The sequence below is a fragment of the Anabrus simplex genome, chromosome 2 (assembly GCF_040414725.1).
Source record: "Anabrus simplex isolate iqAnaSimp1 chromosome 2, ASM4041472v1, whole genome shotgun sequence".
In the NCBI taxonomy this organism is placed as follows: Eukaryota; Metazoa; Arthropoda; class Insecta; order Orthoptera; family Tettigoniidae; genus Anabrus; species Anabrus simplex.
This window is the reverse complement of record NC_090266.1, coordinates 883805185-883826778: the sequence shown is the minus strand read 5'-3', so window position 1 is coordinate 883826778 and position 21594 is coordinate 883805185. Positions and strand designations below refer to the sequence as shown.

The following is a 21594-nucleotide window of genomic DNA, read 5'->3' as shown; positions in this document are numbered from 1 at the left end:
ATGAACGTTAACGATTTTGGTTAAATAAAATATGGAATTGAATTAGAGAGTATCTTGTAAGATGTTATTTTGAATGATAAATCATAATCTAAAATATCAGGGCTAATTCAAAGAGTTGAAATGTTGCCCAGGTGTAAATTAATTAGGGTGAAAGGGGGGCATTTTATAGTTTTGTGATCATCTCTGTTGGCTTGGCTTGGCAAGCTTTGCTTTGTAAATTTCGATTGTTTCCTTTAATATTCAAAGATTTTTACCTTTTCTATCAACTCTGTTCCGTGTCGAGGGGAGGAGTATGTCACTTAATCATTTCCTAATGTTCTAATGTATTTTGTGTATTAGGGAGAAATGCACACTAATGATTTGACTAAATAAAGCATGGAACTGAATTTGAGAGTTTCTTGTAAGAAGTTACTGTTAGTGATAAATGATAATCTAACAAGATCATCTCGAGTGGTGAAGAGAAATTTACTACAGGTAAGAATATCCTAACCTACATTCCAGACATTTAAGTCAGAGATTTCCTCCTGTGGAATTCATTAAGCGCTAATGCAAAAAGTGTAAATGTTGGCCAGATATTAAATATGTAGGGTGAAGAGGGGGCAAATTTTAAATGTGTATGATCAATCAGGTTGATTTTGTTAGCTTTCTTTTGCAATTTAAATTTTGATTGCTTCCTTAATATTCAAGAATTTACTTTTATTTTCGACATGTAAAATTTTTAGATTTGTGTTGATGTCTGTGAAATTGTGTGAACTGTCATATATGTGCTCTCCGAAGGCTGAATGCCGATTGTATCTGATCGCATTTTTGTCTTTTGTGTGGAAATTATGTCTTGTTTGGCCTTTATATGTGACATTGCAGTCAGGTTATTGGCACTTGAGTTCACTGACTCCTGACTACGAGGAAGGGTCTTTTTTGTTAGGTTGCACTTGGCTGATGTGTGTTTGTAGTGTGTTGCTCATTCTAAAGGCTACTTTTAGACTTTTTTTTTAATAGGGTGTATTTTTACAGATATGTTGTAGTGTTACAATTTATATTGAAAATGTGTGTTTGACAGACTGGAAAGCTTTCAAGTTACATATAATCCATTTAATGCAATGGTACTAAATTAACCACTGAAAAATCCTAGATCAAAATAAGACTTCCTGCAATGAAGAGCCTGTATATGACAGAGACAGATATGGAAGGAACAGTTTTTAAATATAAATAAACACTCATAAAAAACTTGGTGTCAGAAGTACCAATCACAAGGCAACATGGTATTAGTACATTTTACCACCTAAAGGCATCAAATACCACGATGAATGTTTCACCTTAAATGAAATACGACACAACATGTCTCATTCTTTTCATTTTATACTGTGAGAGAAATAATTATATCAAGCAAATAAGAGGTTATAAGTTTCCCCTCTGTATTTTGGATAGAAATGGATTTGCCTTGGATCAATGATAAACAAATTATAAATCTCCATAAGTCTTGTTCAAAGATGGATATAATAGTGCATAAACATATTACATTCTTTCATATAAACACAACTCTAAAGTGTTAAGTAGTTAGCATCTCTAAATCTAGCAATCAGCAAAATAAAAGTCCCCATAGAAAGTACGACAAGGTTTTGGTTTAGTAATAAACAGTAGCAAATGGAAAAATTATATGGATGCAAAATGTTTATGCCATCCTATCTATTAAGATAATATTCAAAACACGTAGGTGAAATAAGCAGTATTCCATTCAATGTTTATCATTATGGGATACATCAACATGGTATTTGTTTACCTTTATTGGAACAAATATACTTCCTCTGACATCAAACTCATGTTTCAATCTCTGACTGCATGCAAAAGCTACAAAAGCATAATATATGAAACACCACCTTCAATGAGAGAGGAAATGAATGAATGAATGAATGAATGAATGAATGAATCAACGAATGAATGAGGAAATGAATCAACGAATGAATGATGAGTGAATGAATGAATCAACAAATGAATGAATGAATGAATGAATGAGGAAATGAATTAACAAATGAATGATAAATGAATGAATGAATGAATGAATACCAAGGGCTTAAATGTTAAGCAAGAAGTGCCAGCTACAAATTAGCATAACTATGGTCAAAGCACATAGGGAAAGAAGGGGAAAAAGTATTCAAGCACCCATCATCAAATATGAGAAAGACATGCTAAAGGATGAATAAGAGACATGCCATACAGCAGGGAAAATATGAAAATGTATAAAGCAATATTTTAGGATTGTTCTTGAAAATAATAGGCACCCCCCACCCACCCACACACACACACTCACACGCACACATAGAGAGAGAGAGAGAGAGAGAGAGAGAGAGAGAGAGAGAGAGAGAGATCCTATTAAAGGGATAAATTATACTCACTCCTTCATAATGTCAACTTATTTGGATGTGGTCAGCTAGTAACATTTTATATTTTTCTATGTGTTCCCGTCTTATTTACTTACCTTATATGGCTTTTCCCCGGTATGTATTCTCTTATGACGGATTAGTTGGCTGGGCTTTTGAAAACATTTAAAGCATATGTCACACTTATGTATGAAAGCTGTTCTGTCAATGTTCCGTTTATGACACTTATGTGACAGAGAAGCCTTCACCTGAAAAAGAAAGAAAAACGAAACCTTTCATTTGTCCTGTAATGCAAAGCTTCAATGTTCAACAGACCTACAGTTATCATACTGACATAAAGCACACAAATGTATTGAAGTATTAGACACTATATCTATGATCATATAATTATCGCTACAGTAAGTCACCCGCAGCCTACTGCGTGGTAGTGTAACAATGATTCTCAAGTTTTGGGACCAGTCTTGGGACTAGTTTCAGCCACTTAGTGGCCATCTTCAGCCAAATAAAAATTAAACAGATCATGTGATAACTAAAACATATGTATACAAGACAAAGACAATGTTGCAGGAATAATTATAACATTAAAATACATATATTAACAAAAATTATGGTTGTGATGTTCTTGTCAAAATATCAGAGTCACAGGAAATATTATGTACAATATGTACAGTATGTACATTTCACTATACAGATTTACTTCTTTGCCTGAGGTCCTAACTCAGCTTAAAGACATCATATTATGACAAGAAGATCACAACCACCATTTCTTGTCAATTTATTACTTATAATTGCACTTCAATACAGAACAAAAATGAAATTTATAGCTTACAATTAAAAAATCAAATATCAGAGTCACAGGAAATAGTAACTGCCCATTGTCTTTTCAAGATAAACGGGATTAAGGATTGTTACACACTTTTCTCTTTATGTACTGAAAACCTACAACCTGTTTTCCAGTTAGTGACCGGGTCAGGGATGGTATGAATGAAGCCCCCATCTTACGGCGAGGATATAAATTGTGCCGGCTGCCGAAGCCTGTCGTACTCCTCTGGGGCAATGATTAATGACTGACATGATATTAAATGATATTGGAGAGTGTTGCTGGAATGAAAGATGACTGGGAAAACCGGAGTACTCGGAGAAAAACCTGTCCACCTCCGCTTTGTCCAGCACAAATCTCACATGGAGTGACCGGGATTTGAACCACGGAACCCAGCGGTGAGAGGCCAGCGCGCTGCTGCCTGAGCCACGGAGGCTTCTCTTTATGTACTGACTGAAATAAATATTTCTCAGCCTTTCTTTACAAAACAGTATTCAGTTTGCATTAACCCAGCCACAATGGAAGCAATCCATCTCAGTTCTGTGCCAGTCGCAGGCTGAGATAAATGGGTAGGGTGAATGGCTAGTTAAAGAGCCCTAGTGGGGACACTAATGTCAAGCAGGAGTGTCTATAAATACTGAGAAATGCTCAAATTGGTAAGCCTGCTTTCTTACACAACTGGAAAATCCTACCCCTTAGGGTGAGTATCCAGTGGCTTTAAGCAGGACAGTGTTGGCTAAGGTACAGTAACCGTGACAGAAGAGTCATTGGTCCTTCAGGTTGGGAGTTGGCGCAACACCACCTAGATTACAAAGCCTTCCAGTTCTCTGCTATGAAGCTGGTGACGTCACTATCAGTAGGCGAACACGTGTTCTGTAGCCGTATTGTCGAGAATACTCAACTGTACGTGATATTTGTTTTATCAATGAAAATATTATTTTAAAAAGGTTATTGCTATTGAAGTAGGCCTATATAACAATGGTTGTTAAATGTTTAAATGTTGTTGTACAGGGAATTACGATAGTGCAATCAAAGTGCATGTTTCTAAATTTCCCCAAAATGAAGATTTGAGGAAGAAATGGTTAAGAGGCATGAAGAGGAAAGATTTTGAACCTACAAAGAATTCAGTGGTGAGTACAGATATTGATTTTATTTATCGCGACTTACTTTATACTTTTCGGGACAACCAGTGTGTGTTCTCTCTCTCTCTACCCGCCCCCCCCCCCCCCCCCACAAAAATATGAGCAGGTTTGTATCATATATCTGATCTGCTGTCTTGATGAATTGTGGTATAGTGTCCAACTTATGATCCAAAATTTGCAGGTTTGATCCCTGCTGAAGTAGTCTATTTTTAAAGGGCGGACAAAAATCTTGGTATTCCATATCACTGATGGCATATCGGATATCTCTGGTGGTGCAGTAATTGTCATTGAAAAAAAATTAAATTATCTCAACCATAGCATCCATCCAGTAGAGTTCAGTTTTCCTTGCTAGATAGCAAAAAAAAAAACAACAGGATTTTGAAATGGTAGGTCAGCAACTCGGCAGCTGAGGCTATGTTACTACTACTACTACTACTACTACTACTACTACTACTACTACTACAATAATAATAATAATAATAATAATAATAATAATAATAATAATAATAATAATAATAATCTTCACAGATTGTTCCTGATAATATGGACTTAGGTCTCCATATTGTACTCCTTTTTTCCTTTTTTTTTTTTTCCTACAATTTGTTTTACGTTGAACAGACACAGATAGGTCTTATGGTGATGATGGGACGGGAAAGGCCTAGGAGTGGGAAGGAAGCAGCCAAGGTCTTAATTAAGGTACAGCCTGGTGTGAAAATGGGAAACCATGGAAAAAAATCTTCAGGGCTGTGGGGATCGAACCCACTATCTCCCAGATGCAAGCTCACAGCTGCATGCCCTTAACCGCATGGCCAACTTGCCCGGTTTGTACTTCCTCTGTCCCAAAATAAAAGTCGTATTTCTTTAGCAAATAATTTATTGACAATACACAATATAGAAAAGAATATACATAGAGTACTAATAAAACGCTACAAGCCGATGCTATTGACAGTACTCACAACTGCACCTGGTCACTTAACACTGTCTAAGGTAGCATGAGGTGAAATGACAATGTCAGAGTTACATGGATATGATACGGTCCCGATTTTGAAAAAAGCCCTCGTACAAAGAATTCCACTGATTTGATTACTGTTTTTAATGGTAAATAAGTTATCTTGTTAGAGTGGTTTCACCTGATTGGGAAGAGGAGTCTTCCGCTGACTCTCCGGGCGCAAGCACTTGATGTCTTCCATTTGTGAACAATATTGCATTTAGAAAGAAACTCTTCCTGCCGGTTATGAAGAGTAGTGGTCTACATGGAAGAGTGTGAAAAGGCTGCTGTCTGGGGTCGGTCGATCTAAGATCAATATGAAGAAGTTGGGTCTATCTGATGAGTCAAACCTCTGCGCCTGCAGAGAAGAACAAACCATGGCACACCTCCTTCATTGCAATTCCTGCCCTCTCGTTTGCACTATGCAAGATTTAGTGAAGGCCACACCAAATTGTTGAGATCTCGCCAAATTCTGGTCCGATATGATATGACAATTGTTACTATGAATGTACCTCTAGTATGTTTTTACCCCAGTTACCTAATCATTGTTTAATGTATACATGAAGTATTGCTTCTGATACGAATAAAATAAAATAAACTGTAGAACTAGAGGTACACACCCTTATCATTGCATTCTCTCTTTCCTAATGTGAGGCGCTTTGTAGAAATTTGTTTCATGAACTTTTATGCATTCAATCATGACCTGTTGCAGGGTCAGGAAAACATTGTTCAGTGTCTCAGCAGAAAGGTCTTCAAAGGCTTTTCAAACAGATAACATATTTCTGAATTGTGATGTATCTGTTAATAATAATAAATAAAAGTCCATCTACTGTGGATGGGTCTTCTTGATGTTGGAGAGACTGTATGGCACTGGAGAAGCCGAGATTGAGGATATTCAGATCTGGACTATTTGGAGGCTGACAACACAAATATATAGCAGCGGCAGCATTAAACTCAGGATCAAAAGGATCAATGTGCGGTTTTGCATTATCCTGTTGTATGTAGATGGGTTTTGATGATGTGCATGAAGGCCATTTTTCATTCATTTCAGCAGGAAGTACCTTCTCGATGAGAATTTTTCTGTATTTGTGTTGTATAACAGATTGGATAGGTTTTGTAACCATTGTCCCTCTAGGCCTATTTTTCCTACTACGTTTTGCTGGCTCCTGGACAATGAACGGAAATAGCCCAATTATACCATCAAAGTACTGGTTAAGTATTGCATCAAGACAGAAACGTGCCACTGCTGCTAAAAACATCACTTTCGTAATGAAGTGTTTATTCTGACAATTTCAATGTGGATCGGGTTCATCTGCTGCAAGGTAAAACTGTTTCTTCAGTCATGCAAAACCATTTTCCATGAATAAGGATCTGATTGAACATGTCCTGAAATCTTGCTCTATGTATCAAAATTGCTGGATACAGCCTTGGCAAGCAGAATTGTAAATGTTTCTGTTCTCCTGTTAAGTTCAGTGTTGGTCTCAATATTTATGAATGTCATCTTACATCTTTTTCTGTTATTTTTCCATACCCAAAGCGACAGCCAGAGATCTGATAGTCTTTCTTTGACACAATGGAATTTCTTGGAGTCTATCCTGATCTATGGAGTTTTTCTTTCTGCCGACTCTCCCATTCATTCTAGAGGAGACATCAGCAACAATGTTGTCATTCATTATGGAGTTCTCACCTTGTTTCCATATGCGCTCCATGGACCACCTATGAATGGCAAATTTCACAGCACTTTCCTTTATTGCACCTTTTTACGAGACGCAATTATTGCTTACACAAAGTAAATGCTCGTAAATGGCCCGCCGCTGATCATCTCCAATATTTTTCACTCTTCCCATTGTTCCAATGTTACCTAGCCACAAAAACTACACTATGTAAACATTAATTATCTCTACTATGTCAACAAAACATCAGACTCAAGTAACAACCACTGCATTGAAAGATAGCTTACTTTGAACTGAATGGCCCAGTATATGCGACAACCTACCAAAGTCATTCATATTGCCCAGAAGGCTAAACTAGCTTCATATGCTCGGTGACAGACCAAACATCAATGTTCTTTGCTTAAATGGCTATTAAGATTGATTTCTAAATAATAAAAGCTTGCTACAGGAATGCAACTACAGTATTATTTTGGGACAGAGGAAGTATGAGACGTACAGTAACTGTCTGGATATTATATATTACTTAAAAGATACATTCATTTTATTTAATTCTTCCTTCAGAGCATGTATCATAAGCTGTGTGAATATTATATATTAATTAAAAGATACATTCATTTTATTTAATTCTTCCTTCAGAGCATGTATCATAGGCTTTCTATAGTCAGTTGCATACTCCTTACACTATGAAGGTGACATTCAAATACATAAATACAAACATACACACTAGGGAAAGCCCTAGTATGTGTAAAATTATCTAAAGATATAAAATAACTTTCTGACATTTGCTTACACAAGTTTTTCGCTACATGTGATGTCAATCCGAATCATATCCGAGTTGGGCTCTTGTCAACAACTCACATGAAAATACCTGTTGTCAAAAGACTTTCAAAAGCCACTGTGCATTTACTGATACAATAATTTTTTAATTTTTTTTTACAACTGGTTTTACGTAGCACCAACACAGATAGGTCTTATGGCTACGAGTGATACAATAAGTGACCGGTCGAAAATTTCTAAGCATGACCAGAAGGAAGGAGTAAATTATCACAAATTTTTCTTGGCTAGTTAATATGTGAAGGTTTATCTTCCCCTGCCAAGAAAAGGGTGTATTTCTATGCTTTCAGAATGAATTTAAAATATATATTCACTACAGACTGCTCTACGATCTACTTGACTCCTTTTTTTTTTTTTTTGCTAGGGGCTTTACGTCGCACCGACACAGATAGGTCTTATGGCGACGATGGGATAGGAAAGGCCTAGGAGTTGGAAGGAAGCGGCCGTGGCCTTCATTAAGGTACAGCCCCAGCATTTGCCTGGTGTGAAAATGGGAAACCACGGAAAACCATCTTCAGGGCTGCCGATAGTGGGATTCGAACCTACTATCTCCCGGATGCAAGCTCACAGCCGCGCGCCTCTACGCGCACGGCCAACTCGCCCGGTACTTGACTCCTAAGATAACAGAAGAACACATGTTTATTGGCACAGTGTGTGTGGGACAAATGGTATAGTAAGAGTAAGATGAGAAATATTTTATAATGGAAGACCAAAACATGAAACAATGGTGTACAAAGTTCAACACTGATTGCTCCAAAGAGGAGTGCATGCAGTTTTTCAGTCAAGGAGTTACATCGAACCTTAAAGCAAGGAATATATTATAGCGAAGGATCACAAGATTTTGTCCACATTCCTTGATACCATCCCACTAAAAGAGGGCTCATAGGTACACAGAGATCATTGCAGAAAATTTTACTAGAGAAGAGGATGGGCATAATTAAAGTTACCAGGTGTATACATAAGTCTTTTCCAGTTTCACTAAGAGGCGCCAGTGAACAGTAGGCAGCGTATGAATCAGACACATACGTCACTTTGTTCGTCTGACATTAACCCACCACTACACACAAGCTGAGGCCGCCAAACACTAGCATCTGTGTTGTATCGTTCAGTGATCATGTCAACGTTTGTGCCTGAAAAAGAACATTTGCGGCACGCATCGCTTTTCTTATTTAATCAAAAGAAAAAGGCTGTGGAAAGTCATCGTTTGCTTGTAGAAACATATGATGAACACAACACGCTCCATGAATTAGAATAAGTGAAACATGGTTTCGACAAATCGCTTCAGCAGAAAGAACATGCTTTGTGTCTGGTGGAACCAGAGCGGTATTGTGTATTATGATCTCTTGAAGCCTGGCAAAACTGTTAATGCACAATGCTATCGCTAAGAAATGATTAATTTAAATCATGCATTGATCGAAAGACGACCGGAATGGGCCAGAAGACATGGCAAAGTGATTTTGTTACAAGACAATGCGCCGTCTCACACAGTTAAACCAGTGAAAGATACCTTGAAATTGCTTGGATGGGACTTCCTTCCGCACACGCCGTACTGCCTGACCTGGCACCATCTAACTATTACCTCTTCGCATCAATGGGGCATGCGCTTGTAGAGCAGCACTTCAGCAATTTTGAGGAGGTTGGAAAATGGCTCAATGAATGGTTTGCTACAAAAGACAAGCAGTTTTTCTGGCATGGTATTCATAACTTACCTGAAAGATGGGCGAAGTGTATAGAAGCTGATGGTCAATATTTTGAATAAACAAAAAATGCATTTCCCTTGAAAATTATGTGTTTTCTTTACCACAAAAACCAACAACAACTTATGCATACACCAGGTACTCGGTTTTAACAGGTTGTAATGACAGGAACACTGGTTGTAGAAATGTGCAACTTGGTGGGTATATAACATAGGCCATGCAGAAGGGAATTAAGAAACTGGCACATTTATATTACAATTGGCTTTACATTGCACCAACACAGATAGGTCTTATGGCAAAGATTGGACAAGAAAGGGCTAGGAGTGGGAAGGAAGCAGCCGTGGCCTTAATTAAAGTACAGCCTGGTGCCTGGTATGAAAATGGGAAAACATAGAAAACCATTTTCAGGGCCGCCGACAGTGGGGTTCGAACCCACTATCTTCCGGGGGGAAGCTGACAGCCTTCTCGTTTGGTGGTGCACTTCTCCCAAAACCTTTTACATATGACACACGCGTGATGTCATATAGACTACACTAAGTATTCAACATGTCGTCCATCCATGGGGGCAGGCCCGACCTTAAAGTCAACTCAAAAGGACATGTTTTTGATAAACAGGCAAACATTAATTTTGCCTAGTTCCTTAATAATAATAATAATAATAATAATAATAATAATAATAATAATAATAATAATAATAATAATAATCGTATGGCTTCAGCTGCCATGACATTTCAATTTGACACCATCTGGCTGTCTGCTCGTCAATTTCGATGTTCCGCTTTACTCAAGGCCTACTAGATGGCAGAGCGAGTAAACCAGAACTCTCTTGGGCGTCTGTGGGTGAGATTTAATTAATTTTGTCGGGTAAACACCAAATGTGTCACCAGAGATCTTTTACATGCCGACATCGTACAACATGGAGTGTTGAATGGGCTTTTTTCTGCCCTTCAAAAATCAGACTATCTTGGGATCCGTAGGCCGACACCCTACCACTGATCCACAGAGGCAGCTAGTTCCTTTATATAAACTGACATTTAATAAATATGTTACACTCCTCGTATACTAATTTTATCATTAATGCAATTAAACTTAAATAAAATAATTTATAACATTATTCAAATGATGGCTGTTTTAAAACCTACAATTTTTTGCAAATGTACTAATTCATACATTACTATTGCATGAAGCAACTCCGCTGGGATATGTGATGCTCGCCTTCAAATCAGCATGTGTTTAGATGTTTGCCTGATAAATCCGACTTCTGGGATAACCATACAACCAGAAATCACAGGGATCAAGGTGGCCACATGAATGGGAAACTTTGCCCAATGATGCAGTCATCCCTAAATGTGTTGCAGAGCAGCTCTTGTACCTGGTGCATGATGTGCGGTGGTGCCCCATCCTGCATGAAGATTGTTTGTATCCTAAGCAATGCATTCTTGGAGAGCAGGGATGATATGTTCTGGTCTTTCTTCAGAGGACATTGAAAGACTAAGCCTTTATAATAACAGGCTTCTCCTGTTTCATTTATATTACAATAAGTGAATTGTTTTAAAGAAATAGAAATTATTTTTAGTGAGTCAAATCTAGTGGCGGTCATGGTGATTTTTGGTTTAAGAGGAAGTACAACTACGTAAACATCCTCTGGTACACTGATTTTAAAAGAAGGAGTATTTAAATACTTTTTACAATGAATAGTAAATTCAGAGAGTTATATTTTCTTCTGATCCTTCATCATTATTAGACTACTGTCCAGCTCCTTGGCTGAATGGTCACCGTAGTGGCCTCTGGTTCAGAGGGAACCAGGTTCGATACCCAGCCAAATTGGCTGTTTGTGCTGTCCACAACATTCTTGCAAATTCATACACCACACACAAAACTCACTCCATTACAATAACACACAGTTTCCTATACACAGCAGATGCCAACCACCCTCGTCAGGAGGTCTGCCTTACAAGGGCTGCACCAGGCTAGCAACAGCAACACAAAATTAGATATTACACTACTAGCATAATAACCAAGTGGAGTGGCTGCGTGTATTAATATGCTACAGTTAGGGGGGCCAAGCTGTGCATTCAGGTGATGAGTGGGTTCAAAACCAATTTATTGTTTTGAAAATGGTTTTCTGTGGTTACCCATTTTCACTTCAAGGCAAATGCTGTTGCAGTTCCTATTCACAGCCCATATCTGATTCATTCCACCTCCTTATCCAATTTCATTCACCATCACTCATTTCATCTGCAATAGCTCCTGAACTGAGGTTGGCGTCAGGAAAGACATCCGGCCATATAATTTCTTATCACCTCATCCCCGACCCCGTATCAGGAAACGGGTTTAATGGGCAGACATAGAACAACTAGCATAACACTCGTAAAATCAACAAGCTTCTTTCACTTATTTAATGACCATTTAAGGTGTCCCAGTCTCTTTTGTTGGACAATGATAGAAAAGAGGATCATTTCTGAGGCTTTTGATAGCCAGATAGTGATTTTAATTTGAAGAATCTTTACAGAAAATATTAACTCAATTTTAAGGAGGACACAGCACATGTGGCTTATTTCCATATAAACAATATTTTTTTCATATCCTTGTATATGGTCTTGTTCCTCACAGTCATGAAACAAAATGTTTAAATTTTCTTTAAACTTTGTCCTGTTGAGTGCAACATACTGGGTTATTCAGCTAAGTTGTTCACCTCAAATATCTTCTGATCAGTTAAAGAAATTCTTACATTGTATTTAGGGGCTCATAAAACATGGCCCAATTCGTTTCCATCACGTGTGTAATTACAGAGAAGCCAGTAGCAACTTTGGTTTTATAAATGGGACAGACTAATTTCACCTAATACGACGACTAATAATCAAGCGATAAGTTCAGTGATGCGGTTATTTTGTAAATCCGATGAGTACATTTGGAGATATTAAAGAGTTTCATATGTGCAGGCATTAGACAGAAAGCAATGCACCAGTTTCTGTGATGCTGCATGATTCACGCCTTGTAGACAAACACACGTACCTCTCAACCACTTTTTGATCAACTGTACATTTCCCTAGCCGGCCCTGTGGTGTAAGAGTAGCGTGCCTGCCTCTTGCCTGGAGGTCCCGGGTTCGATTTCTGGCCAGTTCAGGGATTTTTCTCTCGACCTGAGGGCTCGTTCGAGGTCCACTCAGCCTACGTGATTAGAACCGAGGAGCTATCTGATGGTGAGATGGCGACCCCAGTGTCGAAAGCCCAGAATAATGGCCAAGAGGATGCGTCGTGCTGACCACACATCTCCTCGTAATCAGCACGCCTTTGGGCTGAGCAGTGGTCGCTGGGCAGGACAAGGCCCTTTCAAGGGTCTTAAGTGCCGTGGGCTTTTTTTTTTTTTTTTGGTACATTTCCCTGCATGATAGATGTGATTAAAAAGGGGGAAATGAAACAATGTTCCTAAAAAATAAAAATACCAGAACCATATAGTCTAAACAGCGGTGTATGCTAGCATACCAGCGGAAAATTTATTCTCAAGTACGACCACTGCGTGATGTAAGTACATCTATCTTGCATGTTGGCTTTAAGGAGGACCAAAGAGCCCAACAATAACATTTTCCGTTAATTTTTGCATCCATTTTTTCCAATGACCATGTAATTCAATGGATTTTGAAGTTGTTGATTTCACTTCATACACTGTGTACTCATGAGAAGGACAATAAAGCACTTGAAGTATTGGAATTCCACTGTGTTATCTCGCCTGTTTCCGATTCAACATCAATAAAATCAAAGTTTTGTACCTCTGAAATGCTGTACATTATACTGTTGTTTTTCAGGGCACACTCAAGACAAGGGCGAGTTATATGTATTTATCAACAAGGCGTGAGTCACGCAGCGTCATGGAGCGTGGCGCGTTACGTACGTGATGGAGATGAATTGGATAGTGTTTTATGAGCCCCTTAATACAATTTAGGAATTTGGGAACTGAATGTCTATATCTTTAACTGATCAGAAGATATTTGAGGTGAACAACTTAGCTAAATAACACAATCTGCCATTAAGACCAAGTTGTCAGCATAGGCCAAACTGCTTACTACATTTCCACCTAACTGAAAACCTTCCTACCATTTTATACCTTTCAGCAGATGATCCAAGTAAATTACGAACAGCAAAGGTGAAAGATTACAGCCTTGTCTAACCCCTGTAAGTACTCTGAACCCAGAACTCATTTTAACATCAATTCTCACTGAAGCCCAATTGTCAACATAAATGTCTTTGATTGATTTTAATAATCTACCTTTAATTCCATAGTCCCCCAGCATAGCGAACATCTTTTTCCTCGGTACCCTGTCATATGCTTTATCTAGATCTACAAAACATAAACACAACTGCGTATTCCTCTAGTAGCATTTTTCAATTATCTGGCGCATACTGAAAATCTGATCCTGTGGTCTGAAACCACACTGGTTTTCATCCAACTTCCTCTCAACCACTGATCGCACCCTCCCTTCCAAGATGCCAGTGAATACTTTGCCTGGTATACTAATCAATGAGATACCTCGATAGTTGTTGCAATGCTTCCTGTTCCCTTGCTTATAGATAGGTGCAATTACTGCTTTTGTCCAATCTGAAGGTACCTTACCAACACTCCATGCCAATCTTACTACTCTATGAAGCCATTTCATCCCTGCCTTCCCATTATACTTCACCATTTCAGGTCTAATTTCACCTATTGCTGCTGCTTTATGACAACGGAGTTCATTTACCATCCTTTCCATTTCCTCAAGCGTAATTTCACCAACATCATTTTCCTCCTCCTCATGAGCTTGGCTGTTCGCAACACCACCTGGATTTACGTTGAGAAGATGTTCAAAATATTCCCTCCACCTCTCCAGTGATTCCCTGGGATCTATTATGAGTTCACCTGAATTACTCAAAACACTGTTCATTTCCTTTTTCCCTCCCTTCCAAAGATACTTTATAACTGTCCAGAAAGGTTTACCTGCTGCTTGATGTAGCCTTTCCAGGTTATTACCAAAATCTTCCCACGACTTCTTTTTGGATTCAAGAACTATTTGTTTCGCTCTGTTTCTTTCATTTACGTACAAATCCCTGTCTGCCTCGGCCCTTGTTTGGAGCCATTTCCGATAACCTTCGTTTTACGTATACAAGTTGCTCTCACTTCATCATTCCACCAAGATGTTCGCCTCTTCCCATCTTTACACACAGTTGTTCCTAGGCATTCCCTTGCTGTTTCTACTACAGCATCCCTGTATGCCACCCATTCACTTTCTATATCCTGAACCTGTGTACTGTCTACTGTTCGAAACTTCTCACTAATCATATCCATGTACTTCTGCCTAATTTCCTTGTCCTGGAGATTTTCTACCCTTATTCGTTTGCAGACAGATTTCACTTTCTCTATCCTAGGCCTAGATATACTTAGTTCACTACAGATCAGATAGTGGTCTGTATCATTGAAGAATCCCTGGAAAACTCATACTTCCTAACAGATTTCCTGAATTCGAAGTCGGTTAAGATATAGTCTATTAAGGATCTGGTACCTCTAGCCTCCCATGTGTAGCGGCGAATAGCCTTATGCTTGAAGAATGTATTCATAACTGCTAAACCCATACTAGCACAGAAGTCCAGCAAACGCTTCCCATTATCTTCCCCATATTTACCAATCACTCTTTCGTATCCTTCAGTTCTATTTCCAATTTTCGCGTTGAAATCACCCATTAGCAGTATTCTATACTTGCTGTTGATCCTGACTACGATGTCACTCAATGCTTCATAAAACTTGTCAACTTCATCCTCATCTGTACCCTCACACGGTGAATACACAGACACAATTCTTGTCCTAATTCCTCCAACTGACAAATCTACCCAATCATTCGCTCATTTACGTGTCTAACAGAAACTATGTTGCGTGCAATGGTATTCCTGATAAACAGCCCTACCCCAGATTCTGCCCTTCCCTTTCTAACACCCGTCACATACACTTTATAATCTCCTATCTCTTCCTCGTTGTCTCCCCTTACCCGAATATCACTTACTCCTAGCACATCCAGATGCATCCTCTTTGCAGACTCTGCCAGTTCTACTTTCTTTCTTCCATAAGCCCCATTAATATTGATAGCTCCCCATCGAATTCCATTTCATTCGCCAAGTTGTTTCCAAGGAGTCCCTCGCCTGTCAAATGGGAGTGGGACTCCGTTCCTCCCATAGGTCCGAGGCTTACTTAAAATGTTCTGAGGTCAGTAAATTCATGAAGCAGGATGCTACCCTACTTGCACATATTCCAAACGAGGATCTCTCCTCTAACGCGTTATGGACCACCGGTGAATTGTATAGTCCTAGCCGCCTGAGCACAAGGAGGGCCACGATTCAGAATATGTCCGAGATGCCCACTCCTATTCTATAGTAACTGGTATTCCAACTCTCTGGACCACTTACTAGGCCACTCAGCTGTTGCCCATGGTCCACGATCTAGGACGTGACTACAGTAACCCACACCATGAACCTACTATGCATTAATAAAAACATGGAGACAACGAACGTACAAAATTAAACATTATGATAATAAAACACATTACTTCCACACCTATAGATCCATAAATACAGCACGTTTTCCTGTTATTATTTTCGTTGTAGAACTTCAGGTACTATCCGGACTGTTAGAGATAGCATACCGAACCCAGTGTTCTCCCTAGGACCATTTTAGTGGGCGCACCGCCCTGCCGTTTCTACAGATCGCCCGGCTAACATAACCTAGATACACGCTAATTACGTAACATTAATATATATTTAAATCATTGCTGGCTTCAAATTAAACTGTAAAACTGTTCATTTAAATGATAAATCATTATTGTTAGCATAGTTGCATCAATTACATCAGAGTTTAAATGTTTAGCTTGACTATATTGTAGTATTATGCGCGAGTGGTGTTTGGATTATGTGGAATCGCATGAGAGCACTCGATTCCTCATGACGTCAGAAACCCGTATGGCACTCCACATGCCCCCGTGTTTGATTATGAACGAGCAGCAGAACATCTTGTTCGAGATAATAACACTAAAATATTTTACCTGTCTGATATTACTGTTAATGCCCTCTGTGGATCAGTGGTAGAGGTACCGGGTTCGTCGGATTTTTGAAGGGCGACACTCCATGTCGTATGATGTCAACATGTGAAAGATATCTGGTGACATATTTGGTATCTACCCGACAAAATTCTCTAAAATTCGACCTTAACACCCAAGAGAGATTCTGTTTACTCTTCCATCTAGTGGGCCTAGAGTACCGGTACGGAACGTCGACATTGACAAGCAAGCAGCCATATGGCATCGAATTAATATGTTTGCACACAGTATTTGATGCCGTATTATTATTAATAATGCCCTGAGAGGAATAAAACGAAATGTTTTCTTATTCATTTTTACGTAGTTTTCCCTGCCCGGCTATTCATTCCTGCCATCCGGCTGACGAATATTTTTGAGGAGAACACTGCTAACCTAAACAATGCAGTCTCTCTATCACAACTCAGCTGTTTAGGTAAATCCTGATATGATAAATGTAAGGAACAAGCATGAAATATACTTAAAAATAAAGGTCTGGCTTTCAAAAACCGCAGCAATCCAAAGAATGCTTCCAGTCACTACGTATTACAATCGGAAGGGCAACCCCTAACATTTGCTCAGGCCATCCCGAGGCCATGATAAGTGATCAGCTCGTGGGTCGGCACGCCTTCTACAGCACAACCTTATTCCCAAGGGATGGCTTCTGCTACACATACACCAACTGGGAGAATACCGAAACCATCTCCAGAAAAAATCAGTGAACAGATTCTCACCGTTTGGCCTCTAATTGGGAACAAAACTACTTTGAAAAGTTTAAAAAAGACTGGGATCTCAAATGCTCTCGGTGGCAATGAAGATTAGAATAATAACAGTAAGTTATTTACTAAATTGACCACCTAATCAATACAATAAGTCATTGTCTTGGATGATTTACAATGATCTATTAACTAAAAATTGTACATGTTTCGCCTAGTATGAAGGCATCATCAGCCATAGTCTTAACCTTGGAATAAAAATAAGCACTTGAAATAACATATAATAAGATGAAATTGATTTAAAAAGTCTTGAAAAGACTTAAACTAAAATTAACATTCAAAATAACAATGTTGGTTTTAAAAATTTTTTACAATGTGAAGAATTACAAAGGTGAAAGTATTAAAATTATTGACATAAAAGTTGCTATTACAAGTAAAATATACAAAGCAACAGACTGTGATGAACAAGTAGTAAGATTCCTAAAAATTAAGTTGACTGATTGGCGGTTACAATTATATTCCGACGAGAATGACGATCAGTCATATTTATTCAAAAAGTAATATTGAGGAAATAATGTTGAAGGTTGGTCAGGAGAGCACTATATTCCTTTTCAGGAGACAAAAGACGAAAGTCATAGGCAGATGGTAGAAATGTAGAACACATTGATGAGAAGATAAAAAGTTGTAGATTAAAGGTTGAAGAACAGTGTTAAAATTGGACCTATGTGGACCATCTCAATTTGAAGCGATGCTAAAATCTTGTGAAGAATATGAGTTTATTGACTCGTAGTAAGAATTCTACAGTTGTCAATACACTTGATTCATACTGTACAAACTACCTTCACCTTGTCAAATGATTCAACTGTCAATAAACTCATATTCTACGATGCCAACCATAAAGCTTGGACGACCTCAGATCTTTTCCGACAGCAGTTAATTGCTCTGGATTAAAAAATGGGTGCGCAAAATAGGAAGATCCTTTTTTACATCGACCATTGTCCTGTACATCCCGTGGACTTCAATTTGAGGAATGTGCAGTTAGAATTTCTGCCTGCTAACTGCACAAGCAAGCTAAAAACCTATGGATTTAAGGGTTATTCACTCCTTTAAGTCACTTTATAGGAAGAACCTGGTGCAGCGAATTTTATTCCATACTAGCTGATGTACCCGTGCTTTGCTACGGAATTCTACGTTGTATACGGAATTCTAGTGTACACGTTGTCAGCAAGATTGTATTAAATTGCATAGCTTTTAACGACGGGGAAGTCACCAAACATCTTTTCTCATATGAAGACTGAGTTAGGGAATTTTCACTGTAATAGTAGACCCGCTTGCATACCATCAGCCACAATCAGGTTGGGGAGTTTTCATTATAATGGTGGACACACCACCTGTCTTTTTACGTCCTCAGAAAGACTATCTTAGTGGATTTTCCAACTGAAATGAACATATATTACAATGAGGTCAGTAGGAATGGTGCTATTAAAAGCAATGCTTTCATATGAAATACTCGATCAAATGAAACACCACACATTTTCTCACTTTTAACGAACACTTGGAGGCAAATTTTTCCTCCAAGCCAGAGAAGAAACCTCCTCTTCACTGATAATTTGGAATAAAATGAATGTAGAATTTAATAAAAGTGAAGAGAAAGAAGCTTTTCTTAAGATACAGCTCTTTTCAGGGTTGAATTTTGAGTTACTTAGTGAAATGAGGTGCTATAATTTGGAATAGGCCTAAATTGTTATTCTAGACCAGGCCATACTACTACTACTACTACTACTACTACTACTACTACTACTAAGTCAGCTTCTGCTTTAAGTATGCACACTGCTCATTTAAAACAGCGTGTCAGAGTAGGGATCGAATAAATGGAATACTATGAAGAACCAGTGTGTTACGTACAAGCTGTATCAGAAAACGTACGAACCAGAAGAATGGCATGCTAAAGAAGAAGCTATTTCCCGTCAATATTCCGTCAGACTATTATACTCGATACGCAGCAGTAATTCCATCTAACAGAGTTGAGAGGCAGAATGGTCAATGTAATATTATTGTTGATCAATGTTATGAGCTTTCGATATTGTAGGCCTTCACATTTAGTTTTCTTCCGACTATGAAATGCCAATCATAGTCGGTACGGTAAAACAGAATAAAATATAAATGATCAGAAATTGTACTCTCTGCAACTTTTGTTATGTAGTACTTTTCGATAGGAACAAAAATTAAAATTTAGGCGCCTTCCCCTAAACTACAATTAGACTGTAGTTTCTTATTCCGCGACTCTATATACCGATTTTCATTAAATTCTGTTAACCCATTTTCTCGTGGCTTGGGGTCAATATGGACTTAGCAAGAAAAATACAAATTCATGAATATCTGTGTTATCATAGCCGGTACGGTAAAAATGTATAATACATAAATGGTCGGAAATTTAATTCTTTATAACTTGGTTAAGTAGTATTTATCTTTTCTTTTTTTTTTTTTTTTTTTTTTTGCTAGGGGCTTTTACGTCGCACCGACACAGATAGGTCTTATGGTGACGATGGGATAGGAAAGTCCTAGGAGTTGGAAGGAAGCGGCCGTGGCCTTAATTAAGGTACAGCCCCAGCATTTGCCTGGTGTGAAAATGGGAAACCACGGAAAACCATCTTCAGGGCTGCCGATAGTGGGATTCGAACCCACTATCTCCCGGATGCAAGCTCACAGCCGCACGCCTCTACGCGTACGGCCAACTCGCCCGGTAGTAGTATTTATCGATACGACCACTAATAATATAAATGTTTGAGAATTAAATTTTAGGTCTTCCCCTAAACTACCTTTCCATTCAGCGTGAATAAAATGATTTATAGCCTATATTGTGGTGGCTCATTCTACGACTTTGTATACCAGTTTTCAATGAGATAGGATCACTAATGGCGTAAATATTTAAGAATTAAATTTTAGGCCTTCCCCTAAACTACCATTTCACTCAGCGTGAATAAAATTATTTATATCCTAGATTGTAGGGACTTATTCCCAGACTTTGCATACCAATTATTATTACGATAGAACCACTAATAACATAAATATTTGAAAATTACATTTTAGGCCTTCCCCTAAACTGCCGTTTCTGCCAGCGTGAATAAAATTATTTATAGCTTAGATTGTAGCGACTTATTTCCCGACTTCGAATACCGCTTGTCATTAAATTCTCTTTAGCCGTTTTCTAGTGATGCGCGTGCATACATACATACATACATACATACATACATACATACATACATACATACATACATACAGACAGACAGAAATTACGGAAAAGTAAAAAGTGCATTTCCTTGTTACTGTGGACATGACCAATACAGAAATACTATTCTTTTCAAATTCTGAGCAATGTACAGACAAAACTCTTATTTTATATTATTCCTTATGGATGCTGGAAAGGATCCATCATCATTTAAAGTTTCAATCCTGGATGCACTTCAGTTCATTGCAAAGTCTTGGAAAGCCGTGAAGCCAAATTGTTTCTTGAAAGCAGGATTTTTCAAGAATCATCCCGAATCTCAGCTGCAAGAAGAAGAAGAAGATGAAGAAGACCATCACTGTACCCATCTTCATAAGAGGAAGGGAAGTCCTCCTGAGTGGGATAATTACTACTCAATTCTGAACCATATAAATCTGGTGTTCCAAAATGCAAAGTCATTGAGTGTAGCTGCTTTATGCTGTGCCAAGAAGCTACCATCCAAGCTGCTGAAGAACCTTAGACTAACTTTCACACTGTAGTCAGCATCCAACAGGGATTGGTCCTATCATCACATTCTTTTATTCTTGTAATGGAGACTACACCATTCTCTAGTCAGACGTCATGCTAGTCATCTAAAACGAGTAAGGTCTTCAATGATAAAACCAAGAATGAAATGAACGATTCACGGAATGTGGAAAACAACTCATCAAACAGAAAATTTAATATAAAAATCAGACTTGTACTAACAAATCGAAACAATCCAAGTCAATGGTGAAGCCCCTTCAGTGACAATTTAAATATCTTGAGTCTAGAATTTCTGACAATTTTCAACTTATTGAAGACGTCAATGTAAAGATTAATGAAGTCCACGTGAAGAGGAGAACATAAACAGGCAATATCCGGTATCACCAGATGATAGGTTACATCTCATTGCCGTCCATCCTCTCACACTCGACTGTTCAGAATGTTGACCAACTGCAAAAGAAGTCAAATGTTGACTATGTCTCAAGGAGATAAAATATTCTCAGTTAG

At 38.3% G+C, this 21594-nt stretch overlaps 1 protein-coding gene across 1 annotated transcript in view; it reads right to left on the bottom strand.

The window, feature by feature from the left end:
* Positions 1-21594, bottom strand: part of LOC136863722 (zinc finger protein 236) — a 795935-nt gene that overhangs the window by 630726 nt on the left and 143615 nt on the right. The window contains exon 8 of the mRNA XM_068226059.1: positions 2474-2623. Within this exon, the coding sequence (XP_068082160.1) occupies positions 2474-2623 (150 nt within the window). The remainder of the gene's footprint in view (positions 1-2473; positions 2624-21594) is intronic.